Here is a 12,060-nt window from a genome sequence, read left to right as displayed (position 1 = left end):
GAACTTAAAGCACATCCTGCTGGCAGGGCTCCAGAATCAGGCACAATTCCAGTTGAGAGCGATAAAAAGGAGCGCTGCAGGAGATACAGCCAATCCCGGGATATTTGGCTCATCCGGTTTACTGTACATACATGGCCATTTTGAAAATAAGGACACCTGCAAATAAGAGACAACTAATGCAAGTCCCTTAGGTGCCCCTAATTTACAGGTTTCACCGTATAAAGATTATTTTCACTAGTAGGTGAATTAGTAACAAGTAAAATGGCGGCGCGCACGGACGCAGCGGCTTTGTCTCTCCCGAGACTGAACGGTTTCACCCTCCTCCTGAGTCTCTTCTGGACTCTGCTGATCCGGGAATTAAAGGTTGACCTAATGTACAGCCGGCAGACGCTCCTAGACATCGGGGCCGACTGTGTGAAGCTTAAATTCGGCGACATCGATCTGCCTCCCGACATCGCCCGACCCCCGGGACCAGCGTGGCGTCCTTCCCCAGCCGGAAGTCAGCGCAGACCGCGCAGGGAACGCAAGCAGAAGCGGGGTAAGAGAGCAGGGATCCAAAACAGGCTGAAGAGGGCCCCACACAAACCCTCCCTCCTAAGTATTTTCCTGGCCAACGTCAGGTCACTGGAGAACAAAATGGATGAGATCAAATTGGATCTCACCACACAGAAAAGGACAAAGGAATGCTGCGCCATGATCTTCACAGAAACCTGGCTGAACAATGGCATCCCTGACACCACCATACAACTAGAAGGACGCACGGTCTTCCGCGCCGACAGAACTGCAGACTCCGGTAAGAGCAAGGGAGGCGGTTTGTGCATTTACACCAACAATGCCTGGTGCACCAACAGTGATATAATTGATAGATCCTGCTCGCCTGATTTGGAATTCCTCATGGTAAGGTGCAGACCCTTCTACCTGCCTCGGGAATTCACGAATGTTATCATCACTGCGGTCTACATCCCACCACACGCTAATGCCAAACTAGCACTGAAGGACCTCTACAGGGCCATCAGCGAACAACAAACTGCGCACCCAGACGGAGCTTTTATCGTCGCGGGGGACTTCAATCACACAAACCTAAAAACTGTACTACCGAAATTCCACCAGAATGTCTCCTGCCCCACAAGAGGGGAGAACACACTGGATCAAGTCTACACGAGCATTGTAGACGCTTACAAGGCCATTCCCTGCCCCCACCTTGGGAAGTCTGACCACCTCTCCCTGTTTCTAGCCCCGGCATACAAACCGCTCATCAAAAGAGAGAGAACATCAATGAGAGCAGTGAAAGTATGGCCAGAGGGGGCAGTATCGGAGCTTCAGGATTGCTTCGAACGCACTGATTGGGGCATGTTTGCCCACAATGACATCGAGGAATACGCATCCACAGTGCTATTCTACATCAACAGCTGCGTCGAGGTCGTCACGACCCACAAAAATATCAGGTCATACCCCAACCAGAAACCCTGGATGAACGGAGAGGTCCGCTCACTGTTGAAAGCACGCGACGCAGCATTTAAATCTGGCGACGCGGCAGCTTACAGAGCAGCTAGGACCAACCTAAAAAAGGGTATCAGGACTGCCAAATGGAAACAGACACTGCGGATAGAGGATCACTTCTGCAACAACTCGGACCCCCGGCGCATGTGGCAAGGCATCCAGGCCATCACTGACTACAAGGGCAAAAACACCAGTCCCCCGGTCAGCGACGCCTCCCTTCCGGAGGAGCTTAACAACTTCTACGCTCGCTTCGACAGGGACAACAAGGAGCCGGCTACCAAAGCCTTGCCACCCCCGGAAGACCAGGTGCTCACTCTGTCGACCTCCGACGTAAGGGGCGCTCTACGCAGAGTGAACACACGAAAGGCTACTGGACCGGATAGCATCCCTGGACGGGTACTCAAGGAATGTGCTGATCAGCTGGCTGATGTCTTCACTGCCATCTTCAACCTGTCATTGGCCCAGGCAGTAGTCCCTACATGCTTCAAGACCGCCACCATCATTCCTGTGCCTAAACAAGCGGCTGTGACGTGTCTGAACGACTATCGACCTGTCGCACTCACACCCATCATAATGAAGTGTTTCGAGAGACTGGTCTTAGCCCACATCAAAGCCAGTGTTCCTGCCTCCCTTGACCAACACCAGTTTGCCTATCGGGCAAACAGATCAACGGAGGATGCAATCACAACTGCTCTACACTCGGCACTGAATCACCTAGATGGTAAGGAGACCTACATCAGAATGTTGTTTATAGACTACAGCTCAGCATTCAACACTATCGTCCCCAACAAGCTGGCCACCAAACTCCAAACTCTTGGCCTGAACACTTCCCTCTGCAACTGGACCCTGGACTTCCTAACAAACAGACCCCAGTCTGTCAAATTAGGTAACCACACCTCCCCCCCCCCCTGACCCTGAACACGGGGGCCCCACAAGGATGTGTGCTGAGCCCCCTCCTCTACTCCCTCTTCACCCACGACTGTGTGGCTGTTAATGGTTCCAACACCATCATCAAGTTTGCAGATGACACCACGGTAGTAGGCCAGATCACCAACAACGATGAGTCAGCCTACAGGGAGGAGGTCCAGCATCTCGTGAAGTGGTGCGCCGACAACAACCTGGCCCTTAACACCAAGAAAACAAAGGAAATAATCGTGGACTTCAGGAAGTCCAAAGGCGGAAGTCACACCCCCATCCACATCAATGGGGCGGAGGTGGAAAGGGTGGCCAGCTTTAAGTTCCTCGGAGTCCACATCACGGAAGACCTCTCTTGGTCCCTCAACACCTCCTCTCTGGTGAAGGCGGCCCAGCAGCACCTATATTTCTTGAGGAGGCTGAAGGGATGTAATCTGTCACCCCCGATCCTCTCTAACTTCTACCGCTGCACTATAGAGAGCATCCTGACAAACAGTATCACGGTATGGTACGGCAGCTGTAGCTCCCATGACCGGAAAGCCCTGCAGCGGGTAGTCAAAACTGCCCAACGCATTACCGGCACCCAGCTACCGACCATAGAACATATATATCAGAAACGCTGCCTACGGAGGGCACGGTCCATCATCAAAGACCCTACCCACCCCAGCCACAGTCTGTTCGCCCTCCTACCATCTGGAAGACGCTACAGATGCATTCGCACCCGTACGACCAGATTTAGGAACAGCTTCTTTCCCAGGGCTGTCATCCTACTGAACTCCACAAATAAACACTAAAGCCTGCACATCTGCCGATGCACTTTATTATGGTCATATTTATGCTAATATATATGTACAAATGTATGTTGAAATGTTTAAGTGTCCTAATCCAAATTGTACACTCTCGGGAGCTGCAAGCCTACATTTCGTTGTACTGCACTTGTGCACTAACAATGACAATAAAAGTTGATTTGATTTGATTTGATTAGATCATGAATTTAGGATTTTTACTAGCGGCATAAAGGAGGTTAGAAGAAATGTTTTCATGCAAAGGATTGTGAGAATATGGAATGTATTATGATCACATATGGATATTGAAGTAAAGTTAATCACAACATTTAAGGGAGAATTCGATACACACTTGAAGAATAAGATTAAAGAGCAAGGGGAAAGAGAAGGGAAACTGGATTAGAAAGACTGATGTAAAGCTAGCACCGGCAAGTTGGGCCAAATTGCCTCCTTTTGTACTCAAGTTTCTATGGTTCTACTCTATAATTTTACGTTCATAAGATTAGGATATTTTACATAAGGATTGTATTACCTTAATGCATTGTGTGTAATATGACTATGTGTGAAGTTGCCAAACAGATAATGGCCTGCAATTTAGCAAACACTATCACTTTGGTTTAACAGCAGCTGCAATGTAACTGCAACTTGATATTAATAAAAATGCTACTTTGAAAAATCAAAAACAGTAACTTTTGGTAATAATTATTAACTAATGCTAAACAATCAGATGATTCCTCACTATAATTCAAAACAATCATTTACACATAGGGCGAAAGATTAATGTGCCATAATTGAGTCACCTTCTTTGCTTAAAGCTCACCAACTACAGAAACTGAAATCGTACAAATCATACCTGACTGTCTTTTTCTGGATTGTTCTCCACCCACATTCTAGGGGCATGGATTTCAGCCAATAAAATCAGTAATTGGAAACCAGTTCCTAGACAACTGTTCTGCTCCACAGAGACGACAGCCGTACAGTCTGTCCGCTGAAGAACAGAGTTATACAATGAGAAAACCTGACTTAACACGTCATTTAAATTAAAACACTACTCACAGACTCCTGGTAAAGCAAAGAGCAGAAAAAAAAGACGATTACCTTTATTTTGATGTTGTGCGTTGGAGATGTGATTTCCTTTATCTTGTATGGCATCTCAATGGATAAGTTAATTGACAAACCACTTCATATAAAATAAAAAGGAACAGTATTTAATAAATCTTTATCTTGGTACTTTTAGAATGCAGTTAAATTATTGTGGGTAGCAGATTCATATATATGTGATAATAATTGGTTACTTCATCTCATCTTATCTTCTTTTATGGACAAATCAGAACTAATAAGACAGTCAGTGCTACTGCAAATTGATTTTAGACATAGTGATGAAAAATGTGCAGTTTAATTGGAGCCAAACTGGTTTTGGCACTGGATAATGAATCCACTTTGAAGAAAAAGGTTTAGGGCTAGAAATTTGGCTCATTTGCGCCTGCCATTAGCGCCTCCAAGGGCACTAATGGGGCGCAAAGGGCTTATCGTCCGGGGAGGGGAGTCTCCTGAGAAATTTGGTGGGGCGTTGCTGAGGCGCTACCGAATAGCGTTGCGCCCCCGCCGGTAGCGCCCCGTGCCACTGCGCCGCCAGCGATGACATCATCACCGTGCGCCGTGACCCCATAGCACCCTGCTCAGTGTACCAGTTTGCTCTTCATTAACAACATTAAGGTTCACTGACTGGCATCTCAACATGTTAAGTAAACATGCACGGTGCTTTGCTTTCCCCTTATTTGACAGCATTGTAGAGCTTGCAGTACAACTCAGTGTTACCACCTTGTACTGCTCTAAAGCAGCATAAAGGTGGTATTAGTGAGAAGACACACAAACTACTTAATACAAACATATGCTTTTGTAACATCACATGGAAAGAGAAATCCAAAAATGTATTTACAAATTACTTCTTAAAAATAAAAAATTCTGGCAAAGTAGACAAGAACTAATGAAGGATCCAACTGCAAAATCTGAAAGATGCAATATCCTTCAGCTTTAAGCTACTTTTATTCAGCCTCGTGTTAATTCAGATCTTGGGAGATTAAGTCTATGAGTTTGCCACGAGGGTAAGGGAGCTGGATTTAGCGGTGTGAATGCTGGGAGCCAAGTTACAAATGCTGACGGATGATACTTAAGACTAATTTTAAGAGCTTTAGAATTTATTACTATGCATTGAAAGCTCCTGCTATGAAATGAACAGAATCATAGGTAGCAAAGGAGTATGGCCTGAAAGGGGAAGGTCCCCAGTGTGCTAAATTCTACATTGAAGCCAAGGGCCTAACTCATTATTGCCCAAATACACATTAACATATTAGCAGCAGAGTAACTTTTTGGGTAGAAGATCATCATTGATCAATCGAACTTACTCTTCCAAACCTCTCATCAGTTTCCTTATTGTAATTCTGGAACTAATAGCACTGTATCCTCTTTCCTAATAGGAATTCATCCAATCCTTTTTTCTAAAACCTGCATGGCTTTCCATTCCATGACCTCTCATTGTTAATTTCTTCCAATATTCAATCACTCTCTTGCGTAAAAAAATATAGTTGTGTAAGTTTCCTATTTTCTTTTGACATGCTTAACTTTAAACTGTGTACCCTAGTTCTTGCATGCTGTGCCCAATAGTAGAACTTGCTTGGATCCAAATTCTCCATACCCATGAACATCTTAAAAGATCTTTATTAAGTCACCCCTCATCCTTCTTCGCTCTTCCCTAGAGTGTAAAATCTCAGGATAGACAATTTTTCTCAAACTCAGCCTTCTATGTTCATGAATCAGGCTTGCAGACCTCCTTTGTACTCTCTCCAAAGATTGTACATCTTTCCTGTAATATGGAAAACAAAACTGAATATAGTACTCCAGATGAGGCTTCATCAAGGCCATATTCAACATGAATTCCTTAGTCTTATAAGTTACACAGTCACAACCCTAGCTATGCATCCCAACAGTTTATTTGCTTTCTTCACTGCCAGTGAACACTGGACTGCCAGATTTAACAACATATTCAATAAAAAACAGATATCTTTTCTGTTCCTTCACGTCAAGCACGCTATCAGTTAATATGTATACAGCATTCTCGCTTTGTCTACCTAACCTCATGGCTTTACCTTTATTCTTGTTAAACTCATCTGCCACCTAGTCAGTCCAGGTCTATATGGATTATTGCATATTCCTTAGCATTATTGAAGTCAACTGCAAACTTAGACACCTTGGACAATAATCCATTTACTAAGAAATTTATAAATTGATGAACAGCTGCCCCAACACCGACCTTTGTGGAACTGCACTGGCAAATGTTTCCACTCTGACACCTCCGCATGCACTACCCCCCTTTTGTTGTCTATCTTGCAGCCATGTATCAACACAGTCTAATACTTTGCTATATATCTATGCATGTCACAGTGGGGGAGCATCTCAGGAATAGTGATCATAGTATCATAAGGTTTGGATTAGTTATGGAGAAGGGCAAGGAATAATCTAGAATAAAAATACTTAACTGGAGGAGGGCTAATTTTAGCGAATTAAGGAGGGATCTGGCTCAGGTAAATTAGAGTCAAAGACTGGCAGGCAGAAATGTAATGGAACAATGGGCACCCTTAAAGAGGAGATGGTTCTAGGTACATTCCCACAACGGGGAAAGGGAGGGCAACCAAAGCCAATGCTCCCTGGATGTCAAAGGAGTTAGAGGGTAGGATGAGAGAAAAAAATCATGTGATGGATTTCATCTGGTACAACTATGTAATTTTGGCCAACTGGGTATCAGACATGCATGGAAGTCCATCACCACACTTAAGTATTTTAAAAACCAATCAACTGAGAAATTCACACAGATACAGAGTTTCTGTTTACTTGATATGAAGTGAACACTCTCCATTGTAGGGGAATATGGCACTTACTCAGGTCCAAAGAGCAGATTGGCAATAGCCAGGGCTTTTGGATCCCCAAGTGTGTGCAGGGATACAGCTAGAACATGGCCAGATAAAATCATCCAGCTTACCAGCACAGAGCACTGGTAAGTTTCCTACTGCTTGCCCAGCCAGCACCATCCTAACTGTTGAGGCATTGACTTGCAGAGTTATCTGTAGTTGAATTAGAAGAATGGCAACCTTTTGTAACAGTTTTACCCTTCCTGCTCTGATTCCTAAGCCAGGCTGGTTAGCCAATCATCAGCAGTGCCCCGCAGGACTGCAGATCTGCCTGGCTCAAGTATGAGATTACTGAATCTGCCACTTTTCATCTTTCATCTCCAAGCATGTCATCTTGGAGCCAATGCAACCCCAAAGACACCCTACTCACCTTCCCAAAAGAGGACAGTCATGAGAACTACAACTGGAATGACTGTACGTCCAGTACAGCATGTTGCTCAACAGAATGTTCTTGGTTCTGGTTCAGGTGTCTGACGATTAGAATGAAGTGCATGATTCTGCAGGTGGTTGTAGTGAAGCATTTACCAATGTACTAAAGACATCACTCAAAGGAAACATTTATCTTGTCAGTCTTGATATTTCGTTCCCCCACATTTTCTCCTTTTATCTCCTGAAAATGGCGAGTTATGCTTTGATCATGTCTATAGGTGCCAGGGCTCTCTAGTACAAATCCTTCATTTATGAACTTGGACAATGAGAGTGGACAGTCTAATCAAACACCCATGATGGGTGGGTGGGGTGAATGAAGAGGGTGAGCATCACAGCTGAGCCCGATTCTATCCTCATTCAATGTCCACATTCTTGCACTTTCCAGCAAGAGTCACTAGATAGTGATCAGGAGTAACGTCCTGACTGATTGTTCCCCTTCTCATTCCAGGATGACCAAGGCCAATTGTAGTACCTCCACCATTGTCTAGCTGATATCAGCTAACTCAGCATAGACAAGGAATCAAACTTGGGACTTCCTGGTCCATGTGGCTCATGCATCATTTATCCAGCAGGGCAGATAATACTTAGTGGTCTAGAACGTGGATTGCGCGGCATCTGTTTTACAGGCATAAAATGGGCGCCTAAGGGTCCAATATGGTGAGCAGCGTGCACAGGGTCATTCCGTGTCAGTGGTGCGCCATGCACCATGTTGGTTAGGGCTCCTCCGAAGGCGCCTGAAATTGAAGTTAATCCTGCAATTTGCATGTGCAAAGGGCATAAGCCCGGTTTCATGCCAACTTTGCAAAACTTGAACATGAATGACTTCTTCAGGCCTTAAAGGGACCACTGGAGGCTGCCACATGAACAGCAAGTTTTTACGTTTTTTTTTTTACTTACCTTATTGTGGAACCAGGAGGAGCAATAGCTCTCGTCCTGGCGCCACATTAACTCCGTGGACCAATGCCAGCCACCTCTCTTCCACCCCTCCCCCTCCCTCCCCCCCGATCGTCTCTCCCTATTACTCAGACTTTGCCGAGGAGCTTGGCCAGTGTCCAAGCCAGCTGAATTCACTCCCCCCCACGACCTGCGAGTTGCCTCCGGGGCATCCACAGCTCCCCGGTAATAAACAAATGAGGCCAACTGACCAAATTGCTGTGGTCATGCCGCCAGCCTCATTAGGCACGTGCAATGTGCGCTGCACCAGGATCACACCTTGATTCGGGTGTAATCCAATTTCTAGGTCAGTGTGTTTAATAATTTGTGAACAATTAATATTTACGTAACGACTGCAAAGGTTACCAAAATCCTCGATGAAAGACTTACCCAGCTGGTTCCTGTTCCTTCACATTGATTTTTTCCAGAGATTCCTGAAAATAATTTTCAAAGCTACATTAGCACCTATCGCTATTCAGAAACTTTGTTTTAAAATTATTTTATATTTACTGCTCTTCCTCTCTTTCAGTTCCCCCCACATTATGACCATAAGATGAGAGGGGAGGCTGGTATCCTGCTCCCATGCCTTTGCCAATGCTACTATCTAACTGGATGAGTCTGTTCTTCCTGGCAGCACAGCTAAGACCAGGAACCTACAGCGCAGGGAATCATGGGCATGTACATGCATCTTTCCATTCTGTGACATTAGAGCTCCAATGTAACCTTTGTATTTGGAAATTTATTTTCTAGTAGATGTTCCCATATATAGGTTTGTGAATTGTTTCTCAACCTGAAGCCCTTCGTTTATCTTACAAGAAAAGGGATTTGTCAGATTAAACACGTTAAAGAATCATCACATTAAAGGAATAAGTTTTCAGTCTGATTCTTTCTTTGCTGTATTTCTATTCTTCCTTGCTACTACCTGACTTTTGTGCTATCCTGTTTCAGAGGTTCAGATGGTCTGCTACTATCATCACTGCAGCTCTGAATAAACAATCAAAGCTGAAAGTTTCTGCTTGGACTAGCTCTCCTCCAAATTTTTTTCTCAATCCAAGCTGGAATAGTCTGCCAACATGAATTGCATCATTCACTGGCATTAATTATAGCAGGACAGTACAAAGTGCCATGTTGAACTTGCAAGATGTGAGAGTTTCTGAAAACTAGGAATGTCAAACACAACCATGTTGCAAGAACTGCCTCTAGATGGCTCACTCAAGCTTTAAGCTACTGATCTAAAGAAACAGTTGGAGACATTCTGCATTATACAGAAGAAGAGTTCACAGCACACATACTGCATATGGTGGTCACCCTGTAGCTACAGAGGAGCAGTGAAACAAAGAATGTGAAGTGGGGGGAGAAGGACTCGGGTAGAGAGAGTGCAAGAAACTTCTCGAGTTTGAAGTTGTTTAAGGTGTTGAATACTATCATGCACACAATAAATGGCAAGTCGGGGGGCGGGGCAAAATCACAAGCAGTGGTTATTGTGGAGCTGGGGGGTGGGGGTTTGGGTAGAGGTTGTGGTGAAGAGAAGTCATAGGGGGAGAAATTCGGTTGTTAGCGCCACCGATTAATGCCTAAAGAGACCGAGAAGTGGGGCGCTAGCCAATATCCGGGCGGGCGCAAGGCGCCTCGCCCCATATTGAGCATGCATTTAGCGCCGGCGCTAAATCTTAGCGCCCGCTCATGGGCGCAGGCTGATTATGACGTCATTTGCGTGTGCAACGCCTTTTGGGCGCCCCGGACCGGAAATTCAGTGGCGCCCCCCTCCGTAGCGCCTGGCACTAATAGTGACAGCTTACCTGGACCTTACCAAGTCGCTTTCGGGCTGGAGGAGCGTTATTTAAAGGGGACTGGTGTGGTTTAAAAGCAGCAGCCATTTTTGGAGCACAACTTCCTCGAGAACTACAAAGAGTTGCTGAGCTGCACACTGAGAGCCATTTGACCACTGAGCCAGCGCAGGCAGACGATCTTCAGCCTTCTGACCATCACCTTGCTGTTGGTGAGCCTTGACAACGGGGAGCCTTCCTGTGGGCACTTATTATGGGGGCTGCATTGGAGGGGAACGTCCTGCTGCTGAATCATCTGGAAAGGGCACTGAGACGCTGGGAGAGGGGGGCAGGCATGGCCAGACGGAAGAGGGCCAACAGACGTCGCCACAGCAGACCTTACGCTGGCAGGGTTTTCCGACAGCAGTTTTCCTACATGAACATGCCGGAGGAGCAGTGTGTCAGAAGGCTGCGATTTAGAAAGGAGGTGGTGACTGAGCTGTGCCAGCTGCTTCAGCCAGATCTGCAGCCTCAGATAAGGTGCAGGACATCTCTGTCGGTGGCTGAGAAGATGGCTGCTGGCCTGAACTTCTACGCGAGCGGCTCTTCTCAGGCTGCGCGTCAGAGGCTGATCAGAAGTAGCTTCTAGGCCCCTCTCACGGAATGCTTGCTGCCATTCCAAGAACAGGAATGGAACCGGTCTGATACCCCCAAGCCTGTGAAGGGCAAGATGCATGTAAATAGAAGGCATGGCCATTGTAAATGAAGAAAGTGTTTCATTACACAAAATGTGGTTCCTTCAAACATGAGAAAGCTATGGCAACAGAAAGCAAAACTAATACACTGACACATAACTGCCTCTCACACCCAGGAGACTGTCCAAAACATAAATCACATTCCGACCATCTTCCTTGGCCTTGATTCCACTGCGCCAACCAAAGCATCCAATGCCCCATCAGTGAGGCGTTCCGCCCTCTGCCTCACCCTTTCCATGTCTTGCTAGGCTGGTGCGCCACAGGTAGGCTCCCACCGCTTTGAAGGCCTACAAGGCAGTGAGTGTGTCTGGTGATGCCAATTGACCTGCCCCTTTAAGATCTGGCCGGTGCCAGTGTGTCTCAGGGAAAGTGATTATTGACAGCACCCTCGCTGCGCCCCGCCGCCGCAAAATTGGGTTGCGCCGCCGGGTTAGCGCCTTAAGAGTAGCGTGCAGCGCCTGATTTAGCGCCGCAATCACCTTTAGGGGCGCTGCAACCCAATATCGCGCTAGGTGGCGCTAAATTGCGCCTGGCGCTAAACTTTGCGCATCGCCAGGACTAGCGCCCCAAACGTGGCTATACCGAATTTCTAGGCCATAGTGTCGAGAGAAGGCCAGAGGTAGTTGTTAGAAATTCAATCATTTGAGAGATAGACAAGACTTTTTTGCATCTGCACTTGGGAATCCTGAACAGTCTGTTGCCTTTCAGGTGCCAGGGTAAGGGACACAATAGATTGGGTGGAGAAGATTCTGGAAAGGGAGAGTAAGTAGCCTGAAGTAATGGTTCATACTGGAACCAATGACATAAGGAAGGAGTAGGATGGAGATCTTATAAAGGGAGTTTATGGAGATATGCACAAAATTAAGGAGGATCTCCAGAGGAGCAATCTCAGGATTGCTCCCAGTCATGTGGTAGGCCAGTCAGGGAGAAAGAGAATAGACACATCATTGCATGGCTTGATAGTGTAGAAGGGTGGGTTTCAGCTTTTTAAGATGAGTTCTGGGAATAGGAG

At 46.2% G+C, this 12,060-nt stretch overlaps 1 protein-coding gene across 4 annotated transcripts in view; it reads right to left on the bottom strand.

Annotated features, from left to right (window-relative positions):
• parp4 (poly (ADP-ribose) polymerase family, member 4) overlaps nucleotides 1–12,060 on the bottom strand; it is a 201,007-nt gene that overhangs the window by 88,707 nt on the left and 100,240 nt on the right. For all 4 annotated transcript variants that reach the window (XM_085999130.1, XM_085999129.1, XM_085999131.1 and 1 more), the window contains 3 exons: nucleotides 8,918–8,961; nucleotides 4,299–4,380; nucleotides 4,054–4,188 (listed from right to left, as the gene is read on the bottom strand). In XM_085999130.1, coding sequence (XP_085855256.1) covers nucleotides 4,054–4,188; nucleotides 4,299–4,380; nucleotides 8,918–8,961 — 261 coding nt within the window. The remainder of the gene's footprint in view (nucleotides 1–4,053; nucleotides 4,189–4,298; nucleotides 4,381–8,917; nucleotides 8,962–12,060) is intronic.

The sequence above is a fragment of the Somniosus microcephalus genome, chromosome 10, assembly GCF_052327205.1.
Source record: "Somniosus microcephalus isolate GS21.2 chromosome 10, FLI_Smic_1.0, whole genome shotgun sequence".
NCBI classification, from domain to species: domain Eukaryota; kingdom Metazoa; phylum Chordata; class Chondrichthyes; order Squaliformes; family Somniosidae; genus Somniosus; species Somniosus microcephalus.
This window is presented reverse-complemented; position numbering and strand designations above follow the sequence as displayed.